The sequence below is a fragment of the Nesoenas mayeri genome (genome assembly GCF_963082525.1).
Source record: "Nesoenas mayeri genome assembly, chromosome: W".
In the NCBI taxonomy this organism is placed as follows: domain Eukaryota; kingdom Metazoa; phylum Chordata; class Aves; order Columbiformes; family Columbidae; genus Nesoenas; species Nesoenas mayeri.
In genome coordinates, this window is record NC_137553.1 from 9,929,282 (window position 1) to 9,953,642 (window position 24,361).

Sequence of the window (24,361 nt, forward strand, 5' to 3'; positions counted from 1 at the left end):
GTGCTTGGTGTCTCATCCCATAGTATGTTACAGACGAGCCCTCCTCCATCTAGTTTAAAGTTCTGTCGATGAGCCCCACTAGCTCATGTGCAAGGACCCTCTTCCCCCATGAGAAAGGTGAACTCCATCTGATGCCAGCAAACCCAGTGCTGTGTAGGCCATCCCATTATCAAAAAAGCCAAAACTGTGGTGGTGACAACAGTCATGGAGCCATGTATTAATAGACTGCACCCGTCTGTTTCTTCTAATGTCACTGCCCGTGACTGGAAGGAGAGAGGAGAAAATAACCTGTCCTCCTGCTTCCCTCATCAACCATCCCAAGTACCTGAAGTCTTTTTTGATTACCCTTGCACTACGGGTTACAGCTTCATCGCCACCCACATGGAAGACCAGTAACAGCTCTCTTGAGCTGGTAGAGCTTCCTCTCCCTGTCTGCGTGAACTGCCATGCTAACTGCCACAACCCTGTTTGCTCGCCCTGTTCACTGTGCTCCTGGTTGCCTGCACTCCCTAGGAGCCATTTAAATCTCCCATGGTTGGAAGAGTGGGCTAACAAGTACCTTATAAAGTTCAACAAGGACAAGTGTAAGGTCTTGAACCTGGGGAAACATAACCCAGGAGTGCAGCACAGACTGGAAGCTACCCAGCTGCGGAGCAGCTCTGTGGAAAGGGACCTGGGGGTCTTGGTGTACAGCAAGCTCAATATGAGTGAACAGTGTGCTGCTGCAGCAAAGACGGCCAACAGGATGCTGGGCTGCATCAAGGGCATCACCAGCAGAGATAAAGTCATTATCCCACTCTGTTCAGGACTTGTCAGGCCATATCTGGAATACTGTGGTCAGTTTTGGTCCCCTCTATATAAAAATTATGTGGACAGGCTGGAGAGGGTCCAGAGAAGGGCCACAAAGATGATCAAAGGACTGGGAAGCCTGCCATATGAGGAAAGGCTGAGAGAAGTGGGCTTGTTCAGCCTTGAGAAAAGAAAGCTATGGGGAGACCATGTCACCATGTTCCAGTATTTAAAGGGTGGCTACAAAGAAGATGGAGACTCCCTTTTTACCAAGTGTCACATGGAAAAGACAAGTGGTAATGGGTACAAGTTACTCCTGGGGATATTCCGATTGGACACAAGAGGGAAATTTTTCACAATGAGAACAACCAGCCATTGAAATAATCTGCCCAGGGAAGTGGTGGATTCCCCAACATTGGACACTTTTAAGATTCAGCTGGACAGGGTGTTGGGCCATCTTGTCTAGACTGTGCTTTTGCCAAGAAAGGTTGGACCAGATGATCCTTGAGGTCCCTTCCAACCTGGTATTCTATGATTCTATGAAATTGAATTGTACCACAAACACATGAAACTGCTAATTTTTTCAACTCTTCTTCCCTCTTGTCCTCAAAATGTGGATGGCCTAATTACTGTGGTACATCCTAGAGGCCACCATGAAAGCATAGCCCCCTTAGTGTATGCATGATGCTAAAAAAGTTTCCTGCTCCAGAGGCTTCAGAATCTAAGCAAAACCATGAAATTGAACACTCCTAGCTACAGACTTTTTGAACTTTTGTAGCTTACTTCGTAAAAGGAAGTGACAGAAAACCCTGGCAGGCAGCACAAATCAAGTTCTCTCCAACAACTGCCAAACTTAACTTAAAAAGGAAAAACCTGTTATTTTTTATTTAAAGAAAATCAAGTTCAAAACACTTTGATCCAACTAACATGACAGCCTGTGAATTTCATCCTACTTGACATGGTCTGTGAACCAAAAAGAGTGTAATATTTACTTAAAAATGGGGGTTTACATTTTTCCAGACTTACTTTTTCAGCTGATGTCCCAGCCCAAATCTTTCCTTAGTAGAGATCTGAAATACATCCACACTTGGCACTATGGAAAAAGGAGATATTGTTGATATATGAACTTAAAGCAATAATCAAGAACTCATGACTATACAAGTCAGATTTAAGGACCCTGTTCTATCTGGACCTTTACTATAGGCAATGCCATTGAAGCAATGGTGAAAGCAAACATGTAATTTAAGTCTATGAAGAAATGAATGGTCCTTTTTGAAATATTAGCCAATATAATTTGTAATTTTACAAATGAGTATTTTAGAAATTGAATTCCCCAAAATATCTCTTCCCACTGACTTTAATTTAAATTAATTTAAATTAATTAATTAAATTTAAATTTTATTTAAAGTTAATTCAAATTAACTTCAAATAAATTAACCCTTATTTTAATTAATTTTAAAAATAAAATACAAATATATATAACCTGGCCATCCAATTCCACTTAATTCAAAGCACTGTAGATACCCTTTCTCTAATGTTATTATTCAAATATCATCTCATCTTTTCAAGAAAAACTGGTGAATTTTTCAAAAGGGATAAATACTTTGATTAGGGGTAGCAATGTCTTTAGACTGTCAAATTCAGGACACATGGTAGGAGGAGAATATTTTCAATGAGAATCATCGTACCTACATCAGCAATCTTAAAATCTGACATGTAGACTACAATTTTTGTCTAAACTCTATAGCCAGAGAAGACAGCCAGGTACCTCCAAAAGGCTGATTCATCCTTATGTAAGACAGGTTTCTAAGGCACATGGGAGAAACTGCCCACAGGTACAATAATGAGGTAAGGTATTAACTAGAAGAATGACTATCTAAAATGAGGATATTAAACAACTACAATGTGGTATGTATACCTCTCATTGTGCTTTGGAGTATACTGCATTTCTGTTTGTTTTTTCAATGAATAGAAAGTACTATAAGAGATAAATATGTAGCATAAAGTTATGGCCCAGTAGTCTCAAACCAACATAATTGAGGGGGAAGAGAAATACACAGAGAAAGGGTTTTGTTAAAGGGTTATGTTTCTGGTAAATAAAGAAACAGCTGCAACAGCAGCTGAGTTCATAAAACCAGTAGCAGTGAAGCACTTGCCTCTAGCCCTGATTGTGCCTTTCTCAGTACTCAGGCACTCCCACAAGCTGCAGGACTGGGAAATAAGCTTTCCATTTTAACCTTGTCAGTGGTGCAGAAGATATCTTGTTACTTATCATTTCACTAGATCATTTCTTATTGCACACTGCTCTTCACACTTCACTCTCTCTTATTTGCTGCGTGTTTTTATTTTTTTTAATTACATTTTGATAGAAATATTCTGAATACTAACACTGATACCTGCTATGGCACATACATATTATAAGACCTGCATATTTACAAAAAAGATTTAATCAATAAAACACTGACAAAAAGACCAAAGTCAAACAAACAAACAAAAATAATGACTGATGTAATGAAGTGCTTATTTGAATGAACAGAATATAGTTTATAGTTAGAATTGGCAGACAACATATCCTATAAAAATAGTTCATTGTGACAGATTTTGCTAAACATATTATGACTGGAAATATCTATTAATTTTCCAGAGGCAGAATTTTCCCACAGATACAAGCCTGAACTGACAGCTTGTACTGGAAGCCTCCAAAGCCAGGCAAGTTATGATCCAAATTACACACTTAGTTCTGACTTCCCATTGTAAAAATGTATCTGAAGTTGACTCTTGCATATGAATGTTTCCAAATCTTCAGTCTCAGTTGATTCTTCATGAGTTTGACCATTTTTACTCTCATGAGAAAGCTTTACTCACATAACAACCAGAGAGCAGGATGTCCACATAACATTTAAAACTCTCATTCAAACTTAAAGATCCCCAGAGTTCACACAGTCATACAGAAATCAGAAGCTGTCAGGATAATTATCATGGCCTGATTCTTCGAAGGTGCATGAAAAAGGGTGCATTAATGTGCTGCACAGATCTGTGTATGTATACCTCATTAGTGATATCTGCATCTGTGAAGATCATCCCTGATTTCCAAAATCAGGAAATCACATATTAGAAACTGTCAATCTTTATTCTTTAACCCCCGGTTCCTAGGGGAAGCAGCTGTATTTCAAAGGATATCAAGAAAACAAGTTCCGAAACTCAGCCTATGAAAGTTTAAACTAGATGCCCATGCCATTATTGAGGGCCTAGCCATGCAAATATATATAAGCATAATTTCAAATCAGTAGGACTGCTCTCGGCAGTACATTTAAGCACATGCAGGGTCAAAGATTTGGCAGCGAATGAGTATCTGTCACCTAGTACATGGCTCAGACTGAGACACCATACAAGGCACATGAAGAATACACAGGTGACTAACCTGGACCATTTAAGTACTGTGTAAGTGAACAGTGCAATCGCACTATTATAGGCTCTGTGCGAATTACATCCCAAGCCACAGCAATCTCTTCCTAGTTCACAATAAAAAGAAAACAATAGATACCATTAGCCATCATGAGGAACTGTTGTATTTTGTCGGTCTACCTTAGGGTTGTTATAAACACCATCCATCCATTTACCCAGTCATGGAATATCTACTCCAACTTTAAACTTGTGACTTAGGACAAATTATTGCCTGCTGATGTCCCTAAGAGCAGTGTTAGACTGCTTCCAGCTCTTGAGTATTTTCATTTAAATGGAGCACAGGTTTCTACACAACACTACATCTGCAGTGCAGGCAGACATGTTCCCATCTATCAAGAGATACTATTTCAAAGCTGAGAAGCAAAGGAGCAAATCAAGATGGAAAGGAAACTTATCCCATAACACAGGGCAAAGGAAATGTTTGCTCCTTTTTAAGACTGATTAAAATAATTCAAGGTATGATTAGATTTTCTTAAATTTTAGAAGAGCCTGAGAACAACTGTGCTGCGCTGACCTGAGAATATGACATATCTGTGCAAAAGCTAATGATGCCCCTAAAAGTACTAATTTTCATTCTGCATCAAGAGGACAGGAAGTTACTGCACAGATGAAGTGAGGAAGTGTGGACTTCATGACATCATAACTGTTACAGAAGCCATGCTGCCAGTTAACAGCACCACTGTCCTGTCTCCTTTGCTACTCAAGCCTCATCCTAATCAGCTGCAGATGTTGAGAAGCACACAGGAAAGCTCCAGCCAAGGTCTTCTTCCTTCCAGGACTCTATGAAGTGCTTTCACTTAACTAATGTCTAGGATAGCAAAAAAAAAACCAACCAAAAGTATTTCATTTATGTCAGTTAAAATATTTACCATTCACAAAGCATGTTTGAAAGGAAATACATATGCAGTAAATAAAAGCCTACAACACATTTTGACAATGTGATCATAAAAGGAAAAGGAAACCCTTTCCACTGAATAGCAAGCAATAATGTGACAGCCACTTGTGAAGATCAAGCTTCTGAAAAAGGTGTGTCTCAGTGGTTGTCTAGAGAGTCTGATATGTAGCAGAATTAAATGGGTATTAATGTTTATTATGTAATTCTGTGATTAGATTACTTACATCAAGAAAGCTAACATCAATATGCAGATCAATATCTACATCATCAATGGCTCCATATTCCCTGAAAGGAAAGAATCACATTACATTAGAGCTCTTTAACATACTCCTCAGCCCAGAAATACTTATAACAGAGAAGATTTTATAAAAGATAATCTTGTCTGTAAAATCAGAATGGTGATAAAATACACATTTACTTAGATCGGATCAATATTCCCAGTGGATAACTGTCTGCTGCGCTGAAACATTCTTTCAGTAGATCTTGCTTAAATAGGCTACATTTTTTTTCTGCTAGTTCCCCCAAATTCTCTCTCCATTGCTGCTATGTATTTTTGTCTCACATATTGCACAAATAAATCAAGAAAACAATAATGGTCACATGCTGCTCCTATTTTTGACAAAAGAAAACCCTAGTTGATTTTAAAAGTATTTTAGATTAACACTCAGCAACTTCAGGAGAGGCTTGAGATAAATCATTTAAGACAAATACAACATAGGGTGGCATATTATACCTGTGGTACTGCTTCATACATTAAAGAATTTGTTTCTCAAAACATAAAATTGCCCTGTAACATGCTCAAGGCTCATAGATGTTTCATTGCTGTCTGAAATCTTACATTTAAAGTGTGACTTTTTTGCCTCTTATTTTCTGACTCATTCTGATTGCCCACCCCCAACATACATGAAAACTTCTGAAAAATAGGGCTAGAAAATATTCATATACCTAAATAAAAAATTACTTTCCTTTAAATTACTTAAGTGGACAATTCTGTAAAAGTGCTATCACTCTCAATTTTTCACAAATTAGCTTCTAGTCAATAGGTTTTTGCTTTATACTGTGTTTATATGATTGTTCTCACAATGACTTACATGTTTTTCTATTAAACTAGACTAAGTGCACAGTAGCAGTTGTGCATAAATAAGATGATAAGGTAATTTTGAAATACAACAATATTTTTGTGAATATAACTGTCTCCTAACAAAGTGGCCTCTCGGCCCATAGTAGGACATAGCTTGCACTGGAAACGCCTTGACTTCTTGTGAAATCTTGTGGAGGGAACCCCTTCCACTAAACCTCAGCATCCCAGCAGTTCTCTCTGGTAAGGTCAAACCCAAAGTCTCTTGGCACACATGGGGCAGGTGAATGGCTGACCAAGGCTGCATTACCTGAAAGCTTCCCAGCCACCCTTACAGCTTCTCCAGAGCTTACTCACCCAGAGCCATACAGGCATTCTCTGACCTCCTACAGCTCACTGAAGAACTGACTTTGAAACACTGAAACTCTCCATCTACTGAAAGGCTTAGCCACTATATTACACAACAGTGGCCTCAGATTTGTTTTGTAAATTTTCCAGAAGATCCAAAGAACAGATTGCTATGAATTCCTAAGTAATATTTATGAACACAGGCTGGTGTTATTCACACTATTTGACTGAGATTCAAAAGGCTCTGAACAGGCATAATTTTATAAATTAAAAAAAACATAGTTGAACTAACTAAACAAAGAAATAATAGTGGAAGAAAGGATAAGATACAAATAAGTTACAACTGTGGAATTTCCATACAGACTGAAATCCTTTTGCCCCAACTCCATTACCACCATAGAAAATGAATTTTAGATACATGATGCTGACTCTAGCTTTACTTCTCCAAGCTGAAATGGGAGGAAGAAATTATGTTTTATTCCAGTGTCTGTAGTTCATGATCTACTGCCTACAATGGCTCCAAGAACACATTATTGATTTTGAAGCTCCCAGAGGTCCTCTGTCCATCAATGTATAAGCAATATAAATAGATACTGAAGAGTTTGGATCAGTCAGTCCAGAGGGCTTTCTCATGGCTTTAGTGGTCAGATTTCAAAGGACAATGGTGAAAAGCATGCAGGTATAGGAATTTCCCTTTTATATGTACAGTTGACTCTGACAGTAGAAGACTACTAAAAGAGGGTCAACTGTCCAGGAAATATGCATCTTAGTGGGTGTCACTGTCAGACAGGCTTGTTGCAGCCACAAAAGTGGAGCTGCAGGAGAGGGATGAAACTGAATGCTTAATGCTGTGTTTGTCATTTCTAAGAATTTATTAATATTTTCAACTGCAACAGAGTTGAAGGAGCATGAAAGTTTTCCACATACCAAAAGTAGCCATAGATGCCAATTTCTACTACAGTGAGCCCAAGATCACAATGCTTCCAATGAAACAGTTGATTCAATAAATTAGATGTATTACATTTTTTGAAAGGCTACATATAATGTTTCAGTTTTAGGAGCTTGAGAGAGCCTATTATCAAAGTATTCTCAATTTCATACTTATCCATTTGGGAACTAAACATTTATCTCGTTCATTTGCTTGAATATCTCATTCTCTGCTCATGAAGTGAAATACTTAAAAGGAATTAAGGGGTGTTCCTCTAAAAGGTGACATGTCCAACAGCCCAGCTGAAGTGTCTCTACACCAATGTACACAGCATGGGCAAAAAACAGGAGGATTTGGAAGACACCATGCTGCTAGAAAGCTGCGACCTAGTGGATATTACTGAAACTTAGTGACTGGAGTGTGGCTATCAATGGCTACAGGCTGTTCAGAAGGGACAGGTGAGGAAGGAGGGGTGGAGGGGTTACCCTCTACATCAAGAAATGGGTAGATTGTGAAGAGCTGTCTCTGAAGAATAGCCATGAGCATGTTGAAAGCTTATGGGTAAGAAATAGAGACTGAGGCAACAAAGGGAACCTTGTGGTTGGTGTCTACTACAGGCCACCCAATCAAGGGGAGCCTATTGATGAAGTCTTCTTACTCCAGTCCTGAGGGATATGGGTCAGATGAAGGAAGAGTCAAGTCAGGACCCTGAATTTTAGGAAAGCCAACTTCCAGCTCTTCAAAGAGTAGGACCCCCCGGGAAACTGCTCTCAGGGACAAGGGAGCAGAACAGAGCTGGCAGATCTTTAAGGATGCTTTCCATAGAGCACAAGAGCTTGTGATCCCCAGATGTAAGAAATCAGTTAAGGAAGGCAAGAGACCAGAATGGATGAGTTGAGACATGCTGGTTAAACTAAAGGGCAAGAAGGAAATGCACAGGCAGTGGAAGCAGGGACAGGTATCCTGGGAAGAGTATAGGGACACTGCCTGGTGGTGCAGAGATGGGGTCAGGAAGGCCAAGGTGCAGCTGGAGCTCAGCTTGGCAAGGGGCATGTTGTGGTTTAGGCCCAGCTGGCAACTAAGTACTATGCAGCTGCTTGCTCACTCCTCCCCCTGCCCCCAGTGGGATGGGGAGGAGAATTGTGAAAAAAAAAGGTAAAACTCGTGGATTGACATAAAAACAGTTTAACGGGACAACAAAGGAAGAGATAACAAAAATAATAACGGTAAAAGAATATACAAAGCAAGGAATACACAGTGCAATTGCTCACCACCTGCTGATGCCCAGCCCACTCCTGAGCAGCAATTCCCTTCCCTGACAGTTCCCCTATTTTATATACTGAGCATGACATCATATGATATTGAATATCCCTTTGGCTAGTTTGGGTCAACTGTCTTGGCTGTGTCCCTTCCCAGTTTACTGTGAAAATTAATTCTATCCCAGCCGAACCCAGAACAGGGTGCAAATAATAAGAGGAAGGCATTCTACAGGTATGTCAGCCAGAAAAGGAAGGTCAAAGAAAGCGTACCCCCCTGATGAACACTACTGGCAAACTGGTAACAATGGATGAGGAGAAGGCTGAGGTACTCAACAACTTTTTTGCCTCAGTCTTCACTGGCAGCCTCTCTTCCCACACCTCTCAAGTGGATGGACCGCAAGACAGAGACTGGGGGAGTAATGTCCCTCCCACTGTAACAGAAGATCAGGTTCGTGACTACCTGAGGAACCTGAACATCCATTTCAAGTAAAAAATAATGCAAATTGCTATTTGGCTTCAAGAATAAATTAGGCACCTTTAAGTCCAAGAAAAAGGAAATATTTTGACATACAATATAAAAACTAACAGCAAAAGTCATACCACAGGTATTTCTTATAAAATTATTGAAGTGAAAATACTATGTAAAAAAGGAAGAAATCAGTTATCTGATTTAGAATGACCTAATCACTATGAATCAGGACTAGACAAACTCTAACCCAGTCATCACAATCACAGAGTTACAAAAACTTAGATCAATGAAAAAATGAGCGTTTATTAGTTTTCTCAGTCTAAAATTCTTTATAAACACCACTGAAGAAAATTAAGTAACTATGGTTTCATTGGACATTTTCTTTAGAAGGAAAATGAAAAACTGCAAGTGAATAACCATCCATTAGACAACGCAAAATCAAAAGCCTTGTCAAATGAGTGTGGGACTACGGTAGATCTGTGGATTCCCTGACAGAGGGAATGGGAACAGAAATTAGCCTTGAAGATATTAAGGCCTACCCGTGAGAAAGATGGGAGTAAAGGAGTATCCGGAGATGTTAAGGATGTACCCGTGAAAGAGAAGGGAGTAACATTGATGATCGCAAAAATAGCCAATGAGATGTTACTGATGTAACTTGTAACCAATAGTGAAGAGATACATGAATGGGTAAAACTGTATAAAAATGCACTTGTGGCAATAAATGGCATCTGCTACTTTCATCCTGGAAGAACTTGGTTGTGGGAAACTGCAGCGGGTCTGTGGAATCCTTGACAGAAAATATGAGAGTAGAGATCAGCCTTGAGATATTAAGATTTACCCTTGAGAAGGATGGGAGTAAAGGAGTATCCGGAGGGAGGAGAGATGTACCCGCGAGAGAGAAGGGGATAGAAGAATAACATGGATGATAGAAAAATTAACCAATGAGATATTAGTGCTGTAACTTGTAACCAATAGTGAAAAGACACATGAACTGGCAGAATTGTATAAAAATGTGCTTGTAGCAATAAATGGCATCTATTACTTTCATCTTGAAAGAATTTGGTCCATGTCGCTTGTCCGTCTCAACCGCGACATGTGGTGACCCCGACGTGATCCTACCTGAAGAGGATCTCGCATAACAAGGTGACAGCGGAAAGCTGTGAACAGCCGAAGAGCTGTGGAGACAGAGCCCAGTACAGCTGATAAGAGCAGCCAAGGAGAGCTGCCGAAGATCTGGATCGATTGAAAAGACACCTCGCTAAGGAGGAGGTGAGCTACCGGGAACATGGGGGGAAACTTATCTAAAGAAGAGGGTACTATATTATCCACATGGAAGCTGCTTCTGAAGAAGCAGGGTGTTAGCCTTCCGGAACTGACTTTAAGAAAAATGTTACTATGAGGCAAAGCACAAGGTTTAGAGGTTAATCCTGTGACAGCATTTAGTGTATCACAATGGATGGACTTGGGAGATAAATTGTTTGATAGTGCTACCCAAGGGTCCAAGGAAGCAACTGAACTGTTAACGATGTGGTGCTTGTTATTAGATACTCTGAAAGAGTTAAAACAGCAACAGGCAGAGGCGGCCGAGGGGGATGGTCTTCTTGGCTCTTCTGGGCCAGACTTGGAGAAAAAAGCAAGATTAAGTACTGCTCCGCTTCCCCCTATTACTAAAGATTCGTCAAAACCGCCCAAGTTCATATTATCTGACATGGATAAGGATCCGCGGCACTTTCTTGGAAAGTTAAAAGGAATAAAGGAGGACCGTACGTATGTGTGGCCCCAAGATCAGATAAAAGCTATGAAAGACTCACATGAAAAAAACAGAGTTATGGTCTCGGGAGTTGCCCTCAGAGCACCGGTCGGAGCACCAGTCGGAGCAGTGCGTTTGGACGACCACTCCGCTGTCATCAATCACGGCTCGAACCTCTCCTCTACCATCATCAACCGCGGTTCTGCCGTCTGCATCACCACCATTAATCACAGTTCAACCCTCTGCCCCACTGTTATCAGTCATGAAAAAAAAAAAAAAAAAAAAAGGACATTTTTTCCTATCCCCCCTTGCCTGGAGATTTAGGTGGGGAGGACCCCCCCGTGGTGAGCCAGATCGAGTCAAATAACGTAATTTCTACAGATTTGGGTCCCTCCAACCTGCCCCCGCCTCCCTCCCACACTAAATTCCTGAGGGTGAGGGTAGAGTTTCAGAGCGTAAACCGAACTTAACAAAAAGCTGGGATTTACCCCCATTTTCAATTACAGTTAAACCACGGGACCCTGTGTGTTTCTGGAAGAGACATTAATTGACACAACACAACTACAGACATGATAACTTTCTGAAACCCTGAGGCAGTCAACAGACCTCGCATATCAAGCTATGATAAAGGTGCCTTAAACCAACAATGCAGCCAAATCATTTGCAACTATTAATCAGGGTCCCAGTGAGAATTACATGCAATTTATTGACCATCTCCAAGAGGCCATCAATGAGCAGGTTGAAAACTTAGAAGCTAAGGAAGCATTGGTGTTGAAATTAGCAGTAGAGAATGCTAATGTTTGCTATCTGCGAGTTTTACAGTACATATTATGTGTTTCTGTGTATTGCCTCTCTGAAAATCAAGCAGCTTGTTAGGAATGTGAGTTAATTGTTTTACTAGTTGTTTTTAAGTGCGCCGTAAAACTCTCTCCCAATTTTTCCCAGTCGTGCTGCAAGCAGCCTGTGTTTTTATACCCCTCCCTCACCCTTCTCAAGGTTTTTACTTGTAAGATGGGGTCAGGAATAATTGTTTTCAGTTGTGTTCCTAAAAATCAGTATTGGGAGGTGTTTTAAAACTTAGGAAAGCACTCAGAATTATAAGGAAGGAATATCTTGTTAAATATTGAAATCAGTGTTCGCTGCTGTTTACATTAAATGATTGGTAAAAGTATCTGGAGAATAGAATTTTGTTGCGATTAATGTTGTTTTTAAGGTGAGAAGAGCATGCTTTCCTCATTAATCTGTTTTCTAAGTGGGTATCGGTTTAAGCATGTTGCAATTTTGGTAGCTCTTTGTTATATGGTATGATAAGTTCACAGTCTGTTAAATCATGAGAATTCATTGACTCAAAATGTGCGTTCTGTGATAATACAGAAGATCATGAGTAATTTAGTTATTTACTGCGTGAATGTGATGGTAAATTTTGTGTGTAGTAGCTGTTATTTTTTTTTTCTCTAGCATGCTAGCTTTATTCCAGCATTCAGACTTGCGCAACTCTGTGACAGGCTGTGTCTCATCTCGGTGTGCTGGATTTGGTTTTTCCGTATGCACATCATGTAAAGAATCCTGGTTTTGGAATAACAGCTGTAGCACACCAGATGAGACACTAAAAAAAACCAAAACAAAACAAAACACAAAAAGGCCTTGCCCAGTCCGGCTCGGTGGGTGCGGATGGGTTTCAGCGCGCAACTGACTTTTTTTGTCAGGGAGACCCAGAGGTACCTCCACCTGGCTGAGCAGTGAGCGGCCCAAAGGTGCAATACAAAAAATTGAGATATTGTCTTAAATTGGTGTAACTGTGATCCATCTGCATATTTGAACTTGGTATATGGTTTTCATATCTGAGCTCAGTATTTTAGTTTGCATATTCATATTTGGTACCAAAAGAATCTTGTTTGGGGAGATAATTCCAAAATGGGAACCGGTTCCACTGATAAAATTCCACCTTGCCCTCCCTTAGGATGCATCCTTACACATTAGAGTAATTGCTTATGTTGTTAGAAAAGCATTTAAATTGTTAAAATGCTATAATAGCTGTGAATTTGGAAGAGGTTGTATTTAAAAGTTGCTAGAATATTAACTGATTTAGATTTAGGAAAATAGAATAATGGATTTATGTTAATTATACTGATTTATACTGTTTTTTGACATCTCTAAATTGTAACAGGTAAATGGAGCTAAGGAATGTAACTATTGCTGAGCTACTTGAAATTGCATATAAAGTGTATTATGGTTGGAATGAAATGGGAAAACAAAACAGCAAAATATTCCAGGCCTATGTGCAGCTCATTGTAACTGAGGAGTTTACCAGAGCCTCCCACCTCGTACCAGCTGCGTGACCTTGACTATATCTGAACTGCAGGAAGAAGAGAACGAAAAAAAATGGAGAAAATTGTTTTCCCACTGCTAAGCGGAGAAAGGGGGGCTTTACTCCCCCCACTCTGTCCTTTTTTTTCCCTGAAGTATTGTCATCCATTTTTGTTGTGGCACTGTGTTGTTTTTCGGCTTTGAATCAGGGGTTGTTGGTGTTGTTTATTTTTGCTTCTCTCTTGTTTCCTAGGTTTTGGCACATCTAGGGAAAAGAGCTCATAATTTTACCTCCTTGCTAAAGTCAGTCTTTTCACACTGGTCAGCTTTTGGGGGTCACAGTGTTCAGTGCTTCTCTGGGTCAGACTGGTACTGATTTGAGTGTGGAGTGGAGCCAGATTGGTTTGATGTGGAGTTCAACCTGATGTGTTTTCATGCTGGGCTGTACGTCTTGCCATCTCAGATGGGGGCGAGAGGGAAGTTTTATTCCCCTCCGCGCCCCTGCCCCAAGCAATGTTACTGCTAGAGAGCTGTAATAGTGCATGAAGGAGTCTGAGGGTGAAATTTAAAGGCATCACCAGTGGATCCATAGTTCTAATGAAACTGGAAAATTAAACCAAAAATTTGTTAATAGACTTATTCTGTGGTAATTAGTTGTAAGAGACTTCTTAGTAAATTCACCATGCTAGTTTTTGAGGTCATGAGAGAGAACGAAAGAAAGGCCATTTTTTGAGTCCAATGGAATGCCAAAATTGGAACAAAGTTTAAATACATGAATTCTTATAGTTGTTAGAAACTCCTATACCTCTCTTAGGTTAAGATTTGTTGAGCAAATTGTAAGCTCAAATAACATTTTCTGAGAATTCTGTTTATTTGCATGGCCTACAAGAAGCTGCTTGGATGGTACAGATCTGCTTGCTGCAAGTGAGAACTCTCCAAGGAAATTTCAAATGCTGTATTTCCACTAGTATTAACAGCCAATGTTTCGATAAAGCAAATACTACACTGATTGATCTGAAACAGGACTTCGATCTGGTAAGGGAAAACAATATCCAATAAATATCACAGCCAAAATGGAGTCAGAAACTTTGAGGAATAAATTTATGACAACGTTACAGGCTGACTGCGTTCGATTGGACTTGCGGATTTGTCTGTTTATGGCTACAACATAGAAACAACCTGTGGCTATTGTGGGACAGTATGATGAGATTGCTAGCAAACTGATATACCAACTGTTATATACCAATTGTCACTCAGATCAAGAAAATGCAGGGAATGAATTTAAGTTTCAATAGGCCATGATCCTTTTGTCATATATGTACCATTTGTGAAATTTAATTCTGATTTTTTTATTTGTAATCTATGTCTCTATAAATTGCACTAGCTGGTTTTCTTAACAGCACAGCTTTTGGCATGAATAAATGTAAATTGCTGCAGAACCTGCAAGTCTTTAACATCAGGTCATAGGCCATACTTGCATTTGGTCTGATCCTACATACTTGCAAAGTTTTTGTCGATGGTTTTGGGAAGTCTCATAAAGCTGTAGTGGTTTGGTGTGAAGATAACAATTGGCATCATTCTGAAAAAATTTTTGAAGGTTCAACCCAATTAGCAGAACTTGGCACAGCTTTACATTACCTAGAGCTTTTTAAGGAGGAACCTCTAAATTTGATTTGTGATTCTGAGTACGTAGTCAAGGTTCAATGCACATATCTCCTTCTGAACTGTGTTTTTTTGTTTTGGTTTTGTTCTTTTTTAAAACAAAAAGGGGGGAGAAGTAGGGAAAACACCACAAAACCAATTGTCAGAAGCATTGTATGTGATTAAATACTTTGCAAGTATGACCCAAAATCATGCTAAATCAGAAAGAACCTACATTAGTTATGGTCAAATCACTAGTCAATGGAAAAGGCCACATCAATTGATAACCTGGGGGAGAGGTTCTTCTTGTGTCTTTACAGATCAAGGGCCGCAATTGTTGCTGGCACGAAACGTGAAACCTGTGTTATCTTCCTGACAACGACTGTTGCAGCTGCTGTGTTTTGGATGCCCGCACAGACAAAGACTAACATGTGGAGTACTTCAGCCAACATGACTGACCAGGACTCCATATGCCTAGCTATGGTATCTTCGGAAAACCCGTTCCACACATGCTTGGTTGGCATCCCCCTTGATGACTACAGCAGCATCACACAATTGTTTCAAAATAGTGGTTGATGCAGAGGCATTGCAAAAAACTGTAATAATACTAACATGGCACTTTGGATTAACTGTCTCCCGGAAATAGACATTGAACCACAGGAACTGGAATTGCTGGGATCTGTGCCCATGGATGCTTGTATCCAGCTGGTTTATGAAAAGTGCCAGGACAATATGCTAAAGCATGAATGGATAAAACTGCAAAATGTTAATACTACCCTTGGTGACTATAGAAATGAAACTCGATGGTGTAATGCCTCACAGAAGAATCCAAGGGTTGTCATTGATAATGTGGGAACAGCGACCCCCAAACCTCCTGTATGGTGTATTCTTGATCTGTGGAGATAGAGCCTGACCAGGAATTCCTTCTAATGCTGTTGGAGGACTGTGTATTTTGGGACTATTAACTCTCTTAATGCCCAATGTATCTATGATAATAGATCACAGAAGTGCAAGACGAGAAAAACACTTTTTGCGTGTATATGAGTCAAAATGTGATGATAATGTAGATTTTTGGGGATCAAGGTAAAGGGTTTTAGGATCTCTTGTATCTGGTGTTGGCACAGCTAAAATCTTTAAATATTTTAGAAAATTAGGATGCTAGTTAAGCAAACTAACAGGACTTAAAAGACTTTAAGTGGATTTTTTTTAGATGTAGATTCTGTAAGACATGCCACATAGCAGAGTAGGGCCACGATAGTTTTTTGTTATTAGCTCAAGGACATGGGTGTGAAGATTTTGATGGGATTTGTTAAATAAATTGCTTAGTGGCTGAGAGATTTTTAGGATGGTTGTTATCAGTAGTGAAAACAGGACTGATCATTTTGATGATTGTTGTGGTTGTGTTACTAATGTTGCCATGCACGATTTCTCTGCTGCAAAGGGCCCTGCAGCGGACAATGAGGGCAGCATTTTTAGCACAAATACAAAAAGGGGGAATTGTGGGAAACTGCAGCGGGTCTGTGGAATCCTTGACAGAAAATATGAGAGTAGAGATCAGCCTTGAGATATTAAGATTCACCCTTGAGAAGGATGGGAGTAAAGGAGTATCCGGAGGGAGGAGAGATGTACCCGCGAGAGAGAAGGGGATAGAAGAATAACATGGATGATAGAAAAATTAACCAATGAGATATTAGTGCTGTAACTTGTAACCAATAGTGAAAAGACACATGAACTGGCAGAATTGTATAAAAATGCACTTGTAGCACATGATACTGTATGAAGAAAGATCTCGCATGAAGAAGAGACAGCGATGAAGCTGTGACAGCCGAAGACGAGCTGTGGAGACGGAGCCCGGTACAGGTAATATAGCAGCGGGGGGGAGCTGCCGAAGATCCGGATCCTTGAAAAGACACCACGCCAAGAGTTGGTAAGCTACCGGGAACGGCAGGGGGGAGGTGGAATTATCTAAATAAGAGGATATTATATTATCTACATGGAAATTGCTTCTGAAGAAGCAGGGTATTAGCCTTCTGGAATTGACTTTACGAAGGATGTTACTATGGGGCAAAGCACTACTGAAAGATCCAAAGAAACAATTGAGCTGTTAACGACATGGCAATTGTTGCTAGAGACTTTGAGAGGATTAAAAGAGCAACGGGAACAGGCAGAGACAGTGAAGAGGGGTGGCTTCTCTGGACTAGATTTGAAAAAAAAAAAATAAATTGCACTGTTCCAAACCCCAAACCCCCCGTTACTAATGATTCTCCAGCACTGTTCAAGTCCACATTATCTGTTGACTCGGATGAGGATGAGGGCTGAGGGTCCACAGCATTTTCTTGAAAAAGTTAAAAGGAAAAGGAGTAAGTGTACGTGTTGCCCCGAGGTCAGATAAAAACCATGACAGACTCAAGGAAAATTAAACCTATGCAATGTAACAGCTATAGATCATTTAGGATGGAACGATGGGGATTCATTGAAAGGAGTGGGTATCCCTCAGCTCTTGGAAAAGACACTAATTGGCACACCACAATTACAGGTGCGATTAGTTTCTGAAATCCTGAGGAAGTCAACGAATCTTGCATATCAACCTATGATAAAGGTGCCTGAAACCAACAAAGTAGCTAAATCATTTACAACTATTAATCAGGGTCCCGATGAAAATTACATGCAATTTATTGACCATCTTCAAGAGGCCATCAATAAGCAGGTTGACAACTTAGAAGCTAAGGAAGCACTAGTGTTGAAATTAGCAGTAGAGAATGATGTTTGCTATCAACGTGTTATCTGCGAGTTTTACAGTACATATTACGTACTTCTCCATATTGCCTCTCTGAAAATCAAGCAGCTTGTCATGAATGTGAGTTAATTGTTTTACTGGTTGTTGTTAGAATTGTTTCTTTGTAGTATAAGTGCATTGTAAAACCTTCTCCCCACTTTTCCCACTCGCGCTGCAAGTAGCCCTGTGCTTCCCCCACACACACACCTCTTCTCATGGTTTTTACTTACAAGATGGGGTCAGAAACGACTGTTTTCAGTCGTGTTCCTAAGAAATTAGTATTGGAAGGTGTTTTAAAACATAGGAAAGCACTTGGAAATATGAGGAAGGAAGATCTTGTGAAATACTATGGTCAATGGTGGCTGCTGTGTAAGTTAGATGAATGGGAAAAGTGGCCGGAGGATAGAACCTTGAAGTATAATACTTTGTTGCAATTAATGTTGTTTTTAAGGTGAGAAGAGCAGGACAAAATAAATCTCTACAAGAGATCGTTAGATCATTACAGACAGTTTTACAGGTGGAACGGTTTGAACGTCAACAAGCTGAGAGAGAATTAACTGATAACACAGAGGTCACAGTAAACTTGCTGAAGTCTGCAAGATGCTTTCCTCATTAACCTGTTTTCTTTGTGGGCACCTGTTTAAGCATGGTGCAGTTTTAGTAGGTCTTTTGTCTGTTGTGTGGTATGGTGAGATCACAGACTGTTAAATCATGAGAATCCATGGACTGAAAATGTGTGTTTTGTGATAATACAGAAGACCATGAGTAATTTAGTTCTTTACTGCGTGAATGTGATGGTAAGATTTTGTGTGTAGTACCTGTTATTTTCTTTCTAGCATGCTAGCTTTAATCTGGCACTCAGACTTGCGCAACTCTGTGATAGGTTGTCTGAACTTGGTGTACTGAACTTTGCTCTTCTGTATGCACAGTAGGTAAAGAATCCTGTTTTTTGGATAACAGTCATAGCGCACCAGATGAGACACTAATACAAGCCTTGCCCAGTCCAGCTTGCTGTGTGTTTCTTTTTGCTTCCGTCTTGTTTCTTAGGTTCTGGCACATCTGGGGAGAGATCCCATCATTTTACCTCCTTGATGAAGTCAGTCTTTTCACACTGGTCAGCTTTGGGGGGTCAGAGTGCCATCTCAGGTGGGGGCAAGAGGGAGGTTTTATTCTCCCCCACCTCAGCAATATTACTGCTAGAGAACTGTAATACTGCATAAAGGAGTCTGAGGGTGAAATTTAAAGGCATCACCAGTGGATCCATAGTTCTAATGAAGCTGGGAAATTAAAACAAAACAAATTTTTTTAATAGACTTATTCTGTGGTACCTAGTTGTAAGAGACTTCTTAGTAAATTCACCGTGCTAGTTTTTGAGGTCATGGGAGAGAATGAAAGAAAGGACATTTTTTGAGACCAACGGAATGCCAAATTTGGAACAAAGTTTAATACATGAATTCTTGTATTTGTCAGAAAGCCCTATACCTCTCTTGGGTCAAGATTTGTTAAGTAAATTGTAAGCTCAAATAACGTTTTCTGAGAATTCTGTTTAGTTGCATGCCCTACAAGAAGCTACTTGGATAGTGCAGATCTGCTTGCTACAAGTGAGAAATCTCCAAGGAAATTTCAAATGCTGTATTTCCACTAGTATTAACAGCCAGTGTATTGATAAAGCAAACACTACACTGATAGATCTGAAACAAGACTACAGTCTGGTAAAGGAAAACAGTATCCAATAAATATGACAGCCAAAATTGACTTAATTTTGATGAATTAATTTATGACAACCTTACAGGCTGACTGCATTCGATTGGACTTGCAGATTTGTCTATTTATAGCTACAACATAGAAACAACCTGTGGCTATTGTGGGACAGTATGATGAGATTGCTAACAGACTGATATACCGATTGTTACTCTGATCAAGAAATGCAGGGAATGAATTTAAGTCTTAATAGGCCATGATCCTTTTGTCATATATGTACCATTTGCGTAATTTAATTCTGATTTTTTATTTGCAATCTATGTCCTTGTAAATTGCACTAGACAATTTTCTTAACAGCACAGCTTTTGGCATGCATAAACGTAAATTGCTGTAGAACCTGCAAGACTTTAACATCAGGTCACAGACCATACTTGTATTTGGTCTGATCCTACATTCTTGCAAAGTTTTTGTTGATGGTTCTGGGAAGTCTCAAAAAGTTGTAGTGGTCTGGCATGAAGATATAATTAGCATCATTCTGTAAAAATTATTGAAGGTTCAACCCAATTAGCAGAACTTGGCACAGCTTTACATTACTTAGACCTTTTTAAGGAGGAACCTCTAAATTTGATTTGTGATTCTGAGTAGGTAATCAAGGTCCAACGCATTTATCTGATTCTGAATTGTTTTTTTTTTTTTAAACAAAAAGGAGGGAGAAGTAGGGAAAACATCACAAAACTGATTGTCAAAAGCATTGTATGTGATGAATCACTTATATCTAAGTGGTGCAGCCCAAATTTGCCCTGTGATGAAACACTTTGCAAATATGACCCAAAAACATGCTAAATCGGAAAGAACCTACATTAGTTATGGTCAAATCACTAGGTAATGGTCAGTGGAAAAGGCCACATCAATTGATAACCTGGGGGAGAGGCTATGCTTGTGTCTTTACAGATCAAGGGCCGCAATGGTTGCTGGCGTGAAATGTGAAACCTGTGTTATCTTCCTGACAATGATTGCTGCAGCCGCTATGTCTTGGATGCCTGCACAGACAAAGACCAACAAGTGAATTACTTCAGCCAACATGACTAGCCAGGACTCCATATGCCTAGCTATGGCATCTCCGGAAAACCCGTTCCACACATGCTTGGTTGGCATCCCCCTTGATGACTACAGCAGCATCACACAACTGTTTCAAAATAGTGGTCGGTGCAAAAGCATTGCAACGAACTGTAATAATAACAACATGGCACTTTGGATTAATTGCCTCCCGGAAGCAGATATTGAACCACGGGAACTGGAATTCTGGCATCTATGCTCATGAACGCTTGTATCCAGCTGGTTTGTGAAAAGTGTCAGAACAATATACAACAACATGAATGGATACAACTGCAAAACGTTAATGTTACCCTTGGTGACTATAGAAATGAAACTCGATGGTGTAATGCCTCGCAGAAGATTCCAAGGGGTGTCGTTGATAATGTGGGACAGCGACCCCAACACCTCCTGCATGGTGTATTCTTGATCTGTGGAGATAGAGCCAGGCCAGGAATTCCTTCTAATGCTGTTGGAGGACTGTGTATTTTGGGATGATTAACTCTCTTAACGCCCAATGTATATATAATAGATCACAGAAGAGCAAGACAGGAAAAATACTTTTTGCATGTTTATGAGTCAAAATGTGATGATAATGTAGATTTTCGGGGATCAGGGTTAAGGGGTTTAGGATCTCTTGTATCTGGTGCTGGCACAGCTAAAGCTTTAAATACTTTAGAAAAATTAGGATGCTGCCTAGTTAAGCAAACTGACAGAACTTCTGAGGCTTTAAGTGGACTTTTGTTAGATGTAGATTCTGTACGACATGTGTCCTGGTTTTCTTAAAAAAACAAGTTTCTCTTTTAGTGAATTTGCCTGTCAGCTAAAGCCTTCATATTAGCTGCATTTTCCTGGAGAACCAGATACATGTTTTGGTAAAACATAGCAATGGAATGCAAACTTATTGATAAGCATGGACAGACACCTCGCGAGAGGGGCAATGAGAAACAGGTGACCAAGGAACTGACCAACTGTGTATAACATTCCATTCACGTGAATACTTCATATAAAAGTGGGAGACCACGAGGATCTCGTTTCTTTTTCCCTTTTTCCTTATGGCCGACATTAGGAGAGGATCTTGCTAGTCGTCCCTGCGAACTGAGGCCTAGTGAGAGACTGAATCCAGCTCCGGTTGGCTGCAGAGTCCAGTCCAGGACTTGGGGTGCCGGCTCTGCAGTTGCTGAGATTTTCAAGATTGGTTTTGTATATTTTGTATTATTTTCTCTATTCTTATTAGTAGCATTAGTAAAACATTTTTAATTTTTCCAACTCTCTTCTCTCTGTCCTTCTTTCCCTCCTGATCTCCTGTCCTGAGGGGGAATGGGGGAGAGGGAGGGGAAAAAGGGGGAAGTGGGGTGAAGAGGAGGTTAACAATACATCTGCTAGGGTTTTATTGTCACCCCGCAATCTAAACCCTCGACAACATGCTACTCTGCAGAATAGAGCCACAATAGACTTTTTGTTATTAGCTCAAGGACATGGGTATGAAGATTTTGATGTGATTCGTTAAATAAATTGTTTAGTGGTTGGGGGCTTTCAGGGTTGTTGTTATCAGTAGTGAAAACGGCACTGATTATCTTGATGATTGCTGTGGTTGTGTTACTAATGTTGCCATGCATGATTTCTCTGCTGCAAAGGGCCCCGCAGTGGACAATGAAGGCAATTTTTTTAGTACAAAAACAAAAAGGGGGAATTGTGGGACTACGGTGGATCCGTGGATTCCCTGAAGATATGCCTTGAAGATATTAAGGCCTACCCATGAGAAAGATGGGAGTAAAGGAGTATCCAGAGATGTTAAGGATGTACTCGTGAGAGAGAAGGGAGTAAAAGATTAACATTGATGATAGCAAAAATAGCCAATGAGATGTTACTGCTGTAACTTGTAACCAATAGTGAAGGGACACATGAACTGGTAAAATTGTATAAAAATGCACTTGTGGCAATAAATGGCATCTGCTACTTTCATCCTGGAAGAACTTGGTCTATGTCATTTGTCCATCTCAGCTGCAACAAATGAGATATATAAAGTGAATACTTTTATATCATATTTAAGTGAACAGTTACTACAAAAAATATGGAAAAACTGAGAGTAGACAAATAAAATAGTAAAAAGAATAAACGCCATTGAATGAGATGCGCCCGAGTCCTGAAGGAACTGGCTAATGCAGTTGCCAAGCCACTCTCCATGATATTTGAGAAGTCATGGCAGTCAGGTAAATTCCCTGGTGACTACAAAAAGGGAAACATCACACCCATTTTTAAAAAGGGTAGAAAGGATGACCCCAAGAACTACTGACCAGTCGGCCTCACCTCTGTACCTGGAAAGAGCATGGAACAGATCCTTCTAGAAGCTATGATAAGGCACATGAAGGACAGGGAGGTGATTTGAGACAGCCAGCACAGCTTCACCAAATGCAAGTCCTGCCTGACCATTTTAGTGGCCTTCTGTGATGGAGTGACTACATCAGTGGACAAGGAAAGAGCCATGGATGTCATCTATCTGGATTTCTGTAAAGCCTTTGATACAGTTCCCCGCAGCATCCTTGTCTCCAAATTGGAGAGATATGGATTTGACGGGTGTACTGTTCAGTGGATGATGAATTGGCTGGATGGTCACATCCAGAAGGTAGTGGTAAATAGTTCAGTGTCTGGATGGACACCAGTGACAAGTGGTGTCTCTCAGGAGTTCATACTGGGACCAATACTATTTAATATCTTCATCAGTGACATAGACAGTGGGATTGAGTGCACCCTCAGCAAGTTTGCAGATAACACCAAGCAGAGTGGTGTGGTTGACATGCCTGAGGGATGGGATGCCATCCAGAGGGACCTGGACAAGCTTGAGAAGAGGGCCCATGTGAACCTTGTGAAGTTCAACAAGGCCAAGTACAAGGTCCTGCACCTGGGTCAGGACAACTCCCAGTACTTGGGGGTACTGGTGGATGAAAAACTGGACATGAGCTGGCAATGTGTGCTTGCAGCCCAGAAGGACAATTTTATCTTGGGCTGCATCAAACGGAGTGTGGCCAGCAGGTCAAGGCAGGTGATTCTGCTCTTCTACTCTGCTCTGGTGAGATCCCACCTGGAGTACTGTGTCCAGCTCTAGAACCTTAATCACAGGAAAGACATGGACCCGTTGGACAGAGTCCAGAAGAGGTCCACAAAGATGATCAGAGGGTTGGAACACCTCTCCTATGAGGACAGACTGAGAGAGTTGGGGTTGTTCAGCCTGGAGAAGAGAAAGCTCCAAGGAGACTTTATTGCAGCCTTTCAATACTTAAAAGGGGCCTATAAGAAAGATGGGGACAGACTTTTTAACAGGGCCTGTTGCAATAAGACAAGGGGTAATGGTTTTAAATTAAAAGAGGGGAGATTCAGGCTAGATATGAGGAAGAAATTTTTTACAATGAAGGTGGTAAAATACTGGCACAGGTTGCCCAGAAAGGTGGTAGATGCCCCATCCCTGGAAACATTCAAGGCCAGGCTGGATGGGACTCTGAGCAACTTGATCTAGTTGGAGATGTCCCTGCTCATTGCAGGAGGGTTGGACTAGATGATCTTTGAAAGTCACTTCCAGCACAACTATTCTATGGTTCTATGACTCTATGATTTCCTAAACCCATATACAACTATTTGGATTTTAATTCCGCAGGTCCGCGAAATGTAATGAATTTCCATTTAATTTGAAAAGGTACAGTACACTGTAGTTGTAGACATGCTCTCTCTTCTTAGACTAAAATGACAGAGCTTATTGTTTAGAAGTTAATGGGAATTGTTACTTGCAATGAATATATGTATGCCTATTATCTTCTCTGCATTTTATTACTTGGTTTGTATGACAAGTTTGATATTTTCTTTGTAAT

General features: G+C 40.2%; 2 protein-coding genes across 2 annotated transcripts in view; both read right to left on the reverse strand.

Annotated features, from left to right (window-relative positions):
* The window catches only part of LOC308051454 (protein mono-ADP-ribosyltransferase PARP8-like), a gene marked incomplete at its 3' end in the record, with an annotated part of 111,648 nt that overhangs the window by 73,391 nt on the left and 13,896 nt on the right, over positions 1-24,361 (reverse strand). The window contains exons 3-5 of the mRNA XM_080361891.1: positions 5,374-5,434; positions 4,211-4,301; positions 1,816-1,882 (exon numbers count right to left, since the gene is read on the reverse strand). The remainder of the gene's footprint in view (positions 1-1,815; positions 1,883-4,210; positions 4,302-5,373; positions 5,435-24,361) is intronic.
* Positions 1,812-24,361, reverse strand: part of LOC308051413 (protein mono-ADP-ribosyltransferase PARP8-like) — a gene marked incomplete at its 3' end in the record, with an annotated part of 187,084 nt that continues 164,534 nt past the window's right edge. The window contains exons 8-10 of the mRNA XM_080361840.1: positions 5,374-5,434; positions 4,211-4,301; positions 1,812-1,882 (exon numbers count right to left, since the gene is read on the reverse strand). Of these exons, the coding sequence (XP_080217966.1) occupies positions 1,812-1,882; positions 4,211-4,301; positions 5,374-5,434 (223 nt within the window). The remainder of the gene's footprint in view (positions 1,883-4,210; positions 4,302-5,373; positions 5,435-24,361) is intronic.